General features: G+C 38.1%; 1 protein-coding gene across 3 annotated transcripts in view; it reads right to left on the bottom strand.

Moving 5' to 3' along the window:
- Positions 1 to 4643: 4643 nt before the first annotated feature.
- The window catches only part of LOC127655363 (E3 ubiquitin-protein ligase Midline-1-like), a 54767-nt gene continuing 47817 nt past the window's right edge, over positions 4644 to 11593 (bottom strand). For all 3 annotated transcript variants that reach the window (XM_052143137.1, XM_052143135.1, XM_052143136.1), the window contains 3 exons: positions 11154 to 11315; positions 7087 to 7294; positions 4644 to 5595 (listed from right to left, as the gene is read on the bottom strand). In XM_052143137.1, the coding sequence (XP_051999097.1) occupies positions 5247 to 5595; positions 7087 to 7294; positions 11154 to 11315 (719 nt within the window). In that variant the 3' untranslated portion in view covers positions 4644 to 5246. The remainder of the gene's footprint in view (positions 5596 to 7086; positions 7295 to 11153; positions 11316 to 11593) is intronic.

The raw sequence follows: 11593 nt of genomic DNA, 5'->3' as shown, positions 1-11593 counted from the left end.
TTCATGTTACCTGCAATGTTGTAGAATCCCTCCTTGATATAGTTCATTCTTCTGTGGCCGGGGAAGGTTATGAAGATGTGCGTATATCCTTTTAATGCCAAATACACACTTCTGACGGTGCGGCAAATAGTGGCTTTGCTAAGGTTTTCAGCATCTCCTACTGCATATAGGAACATACCACTAGCGAAAAATCTGAGCCCAATACAGATCATCTGTGAAATGGTCAAGGCATGGCTCTGTGCGTTGCGGTGCTGAATTTTGGGACCCAACAGTCTGCACAGGTAGCGGATGCCATCCCCAGAAAAGCGGTAACGCTCTTGCAGGTAATTGTCGGGAAAAGCCAATGGGTCGGACCTGTCCCGAAACACTCTTTCACGTCTGAAAGCCCTTCTCAATATAAGTGCTTCATCATCTACTGATGTCATCCAAAAATGGGCATGCCATTGTAAAGGACCGAAACATGTGTTTAGAGCTACTTATATTGCCTGACTTGATTGACAACACTTTTGCTTCTTTATCAGCCATTTCTCTAATTCCCTCATCACATACAATAGCCTATTAAAGATCTATCTGTCAAACTTAGAACAACAGCAGTCTTCAAAAACACAATTGAACAGTAACAATGCCCATATGGATAATTATTATTATAGTTAATAATGGTAGGCTACCATCATAATGTTACAATAATAATAGTACTTGACTGAATGCCAATATATATCTGAGGTATTTTAATGCAGGCTGATAAAAATTGCGCTGAACACATAGATGACAAAACGGAATAACTGACAAAACACATTGGTTTCTGATCGGCGTGACCACTGACTGAACAGATAAGGCACCAGGATTGACTAAGCCTGGCTGTTAGCCTGGTCTGGAGCAGGCTAGCTGCACAGAATAAATCGCCATGGTAACTTATGTGCTACTGCTTTCGTGAAACCGAGTCCCGGCTTAATTCAGCCAGGATATCTGGAAATCCCGGCTTAATCCGCTATCTTGGTTTTGTGAAACAGCCCTCAGGTGTGATTTCAAATCCAACACTTCACTGACTTTCAACCTTCCATGACAACAATATCTGCAATCTCCTTGTAAACATATATAATTCATGTTTCCTTTTATATTTGAACTGTAAATAAAAACAGGTTTTTGCTCCTGTCATTAAGTCTCTGTCTTTGTACCTTGTTTGAGTGAGATGTGTTCCACACAAGTACGGAATACAGATTTGGAACGACATCAGGGTGAGTAAATGATGTCAGATATTTCATGTTTCAAGATAAGGAATTTGTATGTCTGCATATTTTTGATATCGTACGTCATATTTAAAGGCAAGAATTCACACTGAAATTGGGACACATTTTTTTTATTCAATGTCAGGACATTATTCACAACTTTATACACTCAGCAAAAATATTTGGAAAACAAAATATAACTTTAACACCAGACCCGATGCGATCACTTTATAACGACGAACGATAAACAGCTGCGTGACACGGCACAATCACAGCCAGTCTGAACGTATACGGTCTATAGTGTCCAGTTATGAGGAGCGGGATTTTGGACTGGCGTGACACCACAAAAAATAAAAAGATGGAGCGAAAGTTCTGACGAAGAGCTTTCGTCACGTGCTGCTATGTCTGTTTAGGTCACGGTGTAACACTGTACATTTAAACTACTTTTAGGAGTATGTTTAAAAAATCTAAGGGAATATAAATCAAAGAACTCATGCATAAAGTGCAGCTGGTGCGATTAAATCTGCAATACTCAAAGACATTTTTAACAAAAAGACATTATTGCCTTATTCATCTGATCCTGAAAACATTTGTTTCGTGAACATGGCCTTTGTGCTTTTGGTCGGTCTATTCAACGCAAGTCTCTGGAAAACATCCTGAGGGAAGACAGTTTTCATTAAAAGTTATAATATTGCTTGACTGTAAATTAATTTAAGGATATTTCCACATGTTGACATTTCGGGTTTTTTGTAGAGTTGCAGGGAAAAGGACAGATAGTTACAAAATCAATGGCTATGTTCGGAGGAGCATACTAGTATACTACTCTTAATATTTCTGTAGTGTGTAGTATGCATAGGGTGCAGGGCTGGACTGGGAAGAGAAATCGGCCCGGGATAATACACATCAACTGGCTCAAAAGTTGGGGGGTGTTCGCTGTCTTTTTCTGCATATCGCGGCGCTGTTCTGTTGTCCGTTCTGCATAACGCAGTGGCTCATTTTACTGTATCGTGGCCCATTCCACGGCCGACCCACCGGCCCGCTCAGTTTTCCCGATGGCCAGTCCGCCCCTGATCGCCCCCAAATTGCGTCGGCCCACCGGTAAAATGCCCGGTATGCCAGATTACCAGTCCAGCCCTGATAGTGTGTACACTATGCAACGTGTGTGACGACACAATGCATATCACACACGCATTCGTCTTCAATGGTGATTTTAACATCTCTTTCTTGACTCATTATTTGATCCGACTGCCAAAACCAAAAGTGAAGACATTTCTACATAAACTTGGATTAAAATGCAATGTATGGAATAATGCATTTTGGTTTTTAATAGTGTTTAAAATACTAGTAGATTTCAGGAAGTATTAAGCTAGTTTTCAATCACGAACACTATTCTGTAACACAAGTTCCAGTACGCAAAGACGAGCATCATTTTAATAGTGGAGCGGATTGTTTGATTCTACTATTAAGGACACACAAAAGCGCAGAAGACTTACAAAGTTCAAGAATCATATATATGGACACAATACATCAGAATAACATTGTAAATAATGCAACCCAAGGTGCACGAGAATAAAAAAAGGTTCTGTTGGGACAAACACAAACAGTATGATTCAAGACGCTTGATTATGGAATGGAAATGAAGTGACACATTTTCTTAAAAAGTCCAAACACATTAATATTTACCCTATTTACTTTCTTAATGCATTAATCTGGTGTTATTGTACTGTATGTTGTTGCTAGGGGTGGGGGATATACCGGTTAATATATATAAGGTGTCATCTGATGAGAATAGCGCGGCTATGCAAGATGCCGCCGCATGGCAGGGAATGCCCATTCCAATCAGAGGTTGCGCTGCAAATATTAAATTATACGAATTATTAGGGCTGAACGATTTGGATAAAAAAATTGATTGTGATTATTTTGAAAAAATAAGGGTCTCGGCCCACTTTCCATCATTTTATATACATTCTTTGGGAACCCAGTCAACTTGAACATTATTTGGCTGTAATATAATACTAAATAATGACAATAATAACTGTTATTATTATATTACATTTATTATTTTAAATGCATTATTATTATTATTATTTTACACTACAATATAAATACATAAATATTATTATTAAGTTAAGAAAGTATGACAGAAATCTTAAATGTATCATTTTAAATGAATTATTAATTATTATTATACAATAAAAAAATAAACGAATATATATATATATATATATTAGGGCTGTCGATTTAATGCATTAATTCAGTGCGATATATTACATCAAAATAACATGTTATGCAATCAATCATGCCCCGGGACTGTAATAAGGAAGATTCCTGATTAATTTAAGCTTTGAGTACCGGCTGTTTTCATCAGGGGGCAGTAAGCGCAACTCGCTGTATAGGCAACGTGCAGCTTATCCAGAGAATAAACCAACCGTTCAGCTGACAGCACAACATGAGGACACGTTCTTGCATTCAAACGCAGCTTGATGGGGCGCAAATCAGAACTTGGGGATCTCCAGACAAGTATTAAACTACATTTAACTTCACACAGCGACTTTAAAATGGCACGTTTATGACGCGACGCAACCAAAGTGAGACAAGCATCCGTCTGACGCAGGTGTACATTGACGGGTCCTTAGACAAGCCCTCATGATAAATACATCTTGGACTGATTGATGAATTCAATTGCAAAATGTATTGCTATGAACTGGAGGCCAATGATTGGCTGATGTTCAATAATATACAAATAAACAATATATTGACTTCTAAAGCCACTTTTTGTATCGTCTTATCAATGATTAACTCTTCTACAACAATAACTCTTATACAGTATATTATACAATAATATATATATATATATATATATATATATATATGATGTGTGTGTATATAAATTATTAATGTAATTATTAATTATATTAATTAATTATAATTAAAATAATTATAATTATTTCCTCATTATATATTGAATTAGTGTTATTTGAGGGGCTTCAACAAATACTTATATATATGATTAATTGCAATTAATTAATTGGTACACTAAATAACTAATTTGATTAAAACAATTTCTGAAATATATGTATATATAAATATTTGTAATTATTTAAAGATCACTTATTATAATAATTTCCTCATTATATATTGAATTATTGTTATTTGAGGGGCTTTCTTAACAAATATTTATATATATGATTAATTACGATTAATCGGTACACTAAATAAATAATTATATTAGTAACTAATAATGATAGTTACAACTAAGACAGCCCTAATATATATATATATATATATATATATATATATATATATATATATATACATATATACACATATTATTTAGTTAATAAAGTATTACAGAAATATGTTATTGTAAAATAATACTAATAATTATTAATATACAATTGTAATGTAATTCAGTAATTAACCTGCATCTCTAATTAAAACCTTCAAGCTTTGATTTTAGGCAAAAGTGAATTAAGATATTTTTATTTCTGTTCATAGTTGAGTTCAGTAAAATGCTCTGATCTCTCTTTTTGTCCAAAAATAAATGCGATGTCATGGGGTTATTTTAGAGTTGTATAGTAACGTAGCTGCCAAACATATGTGGAATTATGCACGTGCATACATGTGTGTAATTCTGTGCATAATGAGCATATTTAACACAGTTCATTAAATCGCAGCCTTCTCTGTTTGTTAATCACACAAGGTCATATCGTGATTTTGTTTATTGTAATTAGTCGTTCAGCCCTCACAATTATGCTATGTTTATCTGTTGCTGACGCCGTCGAGCTTACATACCGACATCAGTCGGCCAAAAATGTCCAGAATATCCCAATCTTTGCTTATATCACCCACCCCTACTTATTCCCAAGAAGGAAAAAGTGTAATAACATTACAGCACAACTCCATTGGGGTATGTACTGTAACACTTTTACTGTTCCACTGAAGGGGGAAAGTCATACGGGTTTGGAACAACATGAGGGTGAGTAAATGATGGCAGAAGTTTCATTTCCGGGTGTTCGTTTAGTCGTGGGGGTCACTGATCTCTAGGTGGTCTGGTATGGGCAGCCCTGTGAGGACGGTCAAGCATTTGTTCCAGATGCTGAAGACGGGACAGATGGGCTGCGAGAAGGCGATGTCAAACGTGTACAGGTGCTGTGTTCCAGCTGCATCGTAAAACGCTAACGATCCCGAGTCGTAGTCGAGCAGAATGCCCAGGCGGCGCATGTGAGGAGAGGGTTCGATTGGAAACTCTTTACCGTTGTGCCGCACCGCCCATGATGTATTGCAGCGGCAGAGCACCCATGACCCTGAATCCTTACCGACCCATGTGTGCTTGGGAGCTGATTTGTAGGCAATACCAATGGCGAACCTTGAAGCAATTAAAGAAACAATGACGTGAATTAACAGTTCATCCCAAAAATTACAATTCTGTCATTATTTATTCTTATATGAAATGCAAAAGGAGAAATTCGAAATAATCTGCATGCAGTTTTTTGCCAATTGACAGTTCACGGTGACTACATTTGTTAAGCTCCAAAAAGGACACAGAAGAACCATTAGTAGTCCATACCACTCATGCACTTTATTCAGAGACTTAAGTCGTACGATAGCTTTATGAGAGGAACAGACTGAAACTGAAGTCGTTAATTGCTGATATTTGAAAAAAGAAGGACATTTGAGAGGAAGATTATCACTGAATGATGCATTTTTTTTGACAGACAAAATTACTACAAACTATCATTGCATCGCTGTAACGATTCTTCAAATATAATCCTTGTGTTCCCAAAAAAGGGAACGGAAAAAATAACAACATACAGCTTTAAAATGACATGAGGGTGAGTAAATAATGAAAGACTCCTTTTACATGCGTGTTCAAGTTTGTGTAAAAATGTAAACTTATTAACCCTTATGTTGTGTTCTGGTCATTTTGACCTCAGATATGCACAAACACACACACACACACACACACACACACACAAAAAAACATATAGACACACACACACACACACACACACACACACAAACAAAAAACACATGGACACACACACACACACAAAACACACACAAAAAAACACACACAAACAAAACATATAGACACACACACACACACACACACACACAAACAAAAAACACATGGACACACACACAAAACACACACACACAAAAAAAAAACACAAAAAACACAGACATACACACACACACACACACAAACAAAAAACCACATGGACACACACACAAAACACACACAAAAAAAACACACACACACATACAAAATACACACTCACACACACACGCACACACACACACACATACAAAATACACACTCACACACACAAACACACACACACACACACAGTCAACCACACACACTCACACAACCACACACTCACAAACACACACACACATACAAAATACACACTCACACACACACAAACACACACACACAGTCAACCACACACACTCAACCACAAACACACACTCTCACACACACACACTCACACAAACAAACACACACAAACAAACACACGCTCACACAAACACACGCTCACACAAACACACGCTCACACACACACACACACACACACACAGTCAACCACACACACTCAACCACAAACACACACACACTCTCACACACACTCACACACGCACAAACAAACACACGCTCACACAAACACACGCTCACACAAACACACGCTCACACAAACACACGCTCACACAAACACACACACAAACACACACTGCATCATCTTTGCATGTTCACTCTTTGAGGAATATTTCATGATCATTATATTTTGTCTTTTTTGTCATAATCTGTATTCAAACAAGTTATATTTTGCAAAGTTAAAACAGTCTGTTTTACCATGTGCTCCCTCCAATCAGAACTTCCCAGTAATGTCGTCCACTGTCAATGTACACGTTCCCAATGACACCGTAGTTCCCAGTGCTGCTGAAGCGGTCCTGCGCGTGGCTTTTCATGGATGATGCCTCGTCACGCTCCACAGTCAGATTGTCATGTGATATCTTTAACTTCCTGTGGGCAGACTTCGGGTCGAGCTTAAACGGCTGACCTGTCAATCAATATCAACAACAGTCAACAATCAAAAAGAGCTTCATCCATTGCTAAACATTTAAATAAAATTGAAGTCAGCTAGGAGAAAATTTCACTTGATTCTCTAGACGTCAAAGTCTGTTGATTTAATGTTTAGTTTGATTAAATTAATAGTATTTTTTCCCCTTAGTTTGAAATGTTTTTAGCAGTGTTGTAGTCTTTGACCTCGGACTCTGACTGACAATATCAGCGGTCTTGATGTGTTTCCCGTATGCGGCTCAGAAGGTGAAGCCGCTGGAGGTTCAGGAGTTGAAGTGGGCGGAGCCGCAGGAGGCGGAGCCGTGGAAGATTCGGGGGCGGAGCCGCATGAGGAGGAGAAGGAAGAGTCTAAAGAGGAGGAGTGGGCAGAGCCACTGGAGGAGTTTTAGGAGGAGCCATGGGATACTCTTGGGGCGGAGCCACGGAGGGCTTGGGGGCGGAACCACAGAAGACTTGGGGGTGGAGCCATAGGAGAAGGAGCAGTAAGTGGAAGCAATCCAGTTGGTTTTGGCTGCGAATAGACCAAAATATATCTCCTTTTTTCACTGTAGACCTTCACAATATTCTCCTTGGCGATCATGAGAAGAAAGAAAGTCATACACATCAGGGAAGGCATGAGGATGAGAAAATTATGAGAATTGTAATTTTTGGGTGGACTGTCCCTTTAAGATTGCATAGGTCAATATGAGTCTGGTCTCAGACTCAGACTCTTTTGGTCTCAGCCTTGACTCGGTCTCGGATGAGCTGGTCTCAACTACAACACTGGTTTTTAGTCCTCTGACATCAGTAAAAATGAATAATTGCTCAATTTCAAACCAAAAACCTGTCTGTAATGTGGACTTTAATTGCTTTATGCACCATTTTACATATTCTTTTTTTTCATTTGGGTTTGCAGTTTTGATTTCCTGTTTTTTATCAAAAATGTGACCATTAGGGAAAGTATGCAAATATTTATTTGCACGTTTAAATGGGCAAATATTATTTTTATTTTATGTGTGTTTTATTATATCTATTGTTTGATTTTCAGTTTAAATCTCATTGAAACTTTATTTCTTAGTTATTCAGTGTAATTTTGTGTAAGAATGGGAAGGTGGGGTCAATATAAACGTATTTAAAAAAAATATGGCTGGAAAAGAAGCATGTCAGCTCTGTTTAAGCACAGGGAAACTCCAGCCTCTCATGCATCTTTTGTTGTTGGAGGGCTACTTTTAGTACCAGAACTATCTAGCTTTTAGTACCAGAACGGTTGAGCTTTTAGTACCAGAACTGTCTAGCTTTTACTACCAGAACAGTCTAGCTTTTACTACCAGAACAGTCTAGCTTTTACTACCAGAACAGTCTAGCTTTTACTACCAGAGCTGTCTAGCGTTTAGTACCAGAGCTGTCTAAGCTTTTACTACCAGAACAGTCTAGCTTTTACTACCAGAACAGTCTAGCTTTTACTACCAGAGCTGTCTAGCGTTTAGTACCAGAACTGTCTAAGCTTTTACTACCAGAACAGTCTAGCTTTTACTACCAGAACAGTCTAGCATTTAGTACCAGAACAGTCTAGCTATTACTACCAGAACTGTCTAGCTTTTACTACCAGAACAGTCTAGCTTTTACTACCAGAACAGTCTAGCTTTTACTACCAGAACAGTCTAGCTTTTAGTACCAGAACTGTCTAGCTTTTACTACCAGAACATTCTAGCTTTTACTACCAGAACTGTCTAGCTTTTACTACCAGAACTGTCTAGCTTTTACTACCAGAACGGTCTAGCATTTAGTACCAGAACTGTCTAAGCTTTTACTACCAGAACAGTCTAGCATTTAGTACCAGAACTGTCTAGCTTTTACTACCAGAACAGTCTAGCATTTAGTACCAGAACAGTCTAGCTTTTACTGCCAGAACAGTCTAGCATTTAGTACCAGAAATGTCTAGCTTTTACTGCCAGAACAGTCTAGCATTTAGTACCAGAAATGTCTAAGCTTTTACTACCAGAACAGTCTAGCATTTAGTACCAGAACTGTCTAGCTTTTACTACCAGAACAGTCTAGCATTTAGTACCAGAACAGTCTAGCTTTTACTGCCAGAACAGTCTAGCATTTAGTACCAGAAATGTCTAAGCTTTTACTACCAGAACAGTCTAGCATTTAGTACCAGAACTGTCTAAGCTTTTACTACCAGAACAGTCTAGCATTTAGTACCAGAAATGTCTAGCTTTTACTACCAGAACAGTCTAGCATTTAGTACCAGAACAGTCTAGCTTTTAGTACCAGAACTGTCTAGCTTTTAGTACCAGAACTGTCTAGCTTTTACTACCAGAACAGTCTAGCTTTTACTACCAGAACAGTCTAAGCTTTTACTACCAGAACAGTCTAGCATTTAGTACCAGAAATGTCTAGCTTTTACTACCAGAACAGTCTAGCATTTAGTACCAGAACTGTCTAAGCTTTTACTACCAGAACAGTCTAGCATTTAGTACCAGAAATGTCTAGCTTTTACTACCAGAACAGTCTAGCATTTAGTACCAGAACTGTCTAGCTTTTAGTACCAGAAATGTCTAGCTTTTACTACCAGAACAGTCTAGCATTTAGTACCAGAACTGTCTAGCTTTTACTACCAGAACAGTCTAGCATTTAGTACCAGAACTGTCTAAGCTTTTACTACCAGAACAGTCTAGCATTTAGTACCAGAACTGTCTAGCTTTTAGTACCAGAACTGTCTAGCTTTTAGTACCAGAACTGTCTAGCTTTTACTACCAGAACTGTCTAGCTTTTAGTACCAGAACTGTCTAGCTTTTAGTACCAGAAATGTCTAGCATTTAGTACCAGAACTGTCTAGCATTTAGTACCAGAACTGTCTAGCTTTTAGTACCAGAACTGTCTAGCTTTTAGTACCAGAACAGTCTAGCTTTTACTACCAGAACGGTCTAGCATTTAGTACCAGAACTGTCTAAGCTTTTACTACCAGAACAGTCTAGCATTTAGTACCAGAACTGTCTAGCTTTTACTACCAGAACAGTCTAGCATTTAGTACCAGAACAGTCTAGCTTTTACTACCAGAACAGTCTAGCATTTAGTACCAGAAATGTCTAGCTTTTACTACCAGAACAGTCTAGCATTTAGTACCAGAAATGTCTAGCTTTTACTACCAGAACAGTCTAGCATTTAGTACCAGAAATGTCTAAGCTTTTACTACCAGAACAGTCTAGCATTTAGTACCAGAACTGTCTAGCTTTTACTACCAGAACAGTCTAGCATTTACTACCAGAACTGTCTAGCTTTTAGTACCAGAACTGTCTAGCTTTTAGTACCAGAACTGTCTAGCTTTTAGTACCAGAACTGTCTAGCTTTTAGTACCAGAACTGTCTAGCCTTTACTACCAGAACAGTCTAGCTTTTACTACCAGAACAGTCTAAGCTTTTACTACCAGAACAGTCTAGCATTTAGTACCAGAAATGTCTAGCTTTTACTACCAGAACAGTCTAGCATTTAGTACCAGAACTGTCTAAGCTTTTACTACCAGAACAGTCTAGCATTTAGTACCAGAACTGTCTAGCTTTTAGTACCAGAACTGTCTAGCTTTTAGTACCAGAACTGTCTAGCTTTTAGTACCAGAACTGTCTAGCTTTTAGTACCTGAACTGTCTAGCTTTTAGTACCTGAACTGTCTAGCTTTTACTACCAGAACTAAGAGGTCCACTTTGTTATTCAGTAACAGTGAATCAAATTTTTCATGAGCTTTCTTTATTGTGTGCTACAGAGGATTCATGCATCTTCTTGCAAAATTACAGTCATTCGTATCTAATATTGTGATGTCACAGAAGTTAACAGAGTAAGAATGCAGTGCATACTCACTGTTTGTCTTCAGTTTGCCTGGTGCACTGCTGCGGCTCCCGGCCTGGTTTATGGCTTTCACAATGAAAATATATTTGGTTCCACTCTGCAGCCCGTGAACAGTGTAATGATTCTGTTTAATGTTGGGAACGATCATCCAGCTATCCATTGAGTTACACAGACCTGGAGCACAAAATTTAAATTTCATAAATTGCACATACAGTAGTTTTTTTAACAGAGCTGAGTGATATTTTGAAAGCTTTCAAGCTACTAAAAGGTCCAAAAAACAACATACAATTAGTCCATAGTCATTTAGTGCAGTGATAAACCACATTTTTGATAAATAAAATGGCAGAATTGGGGGTCTGGGTATCTCAGCGAGTATTGACGCTGACTATCACCCCTGGAGTCGTGAGTTTGAATCCAGGGCGTGGTGAGTGACTCCAGCCAGGTCTCCTTAG

Source organism: Xyrauchen texanus, chromosome 14 (assembly GCF_025860055.1).
Source record: "Xyrauchen texanus isolate HMW12.3.18 chromosome 14, RBS_HiC_50CHRs, whole genome shotgun sequence".
NCBI classification, from domain to species: domain Eukaryota; kingdom Metazoa; phylum Chordata; class Actinopteri; order Cypriniformes; family Catostomidae; genus Xyrauchen; species Xyrauchen texanus.
Note: the sequence above shows the minus strand (reverse complement) of the source record. Positions and strands in the feature narration are given on the sequence as shown.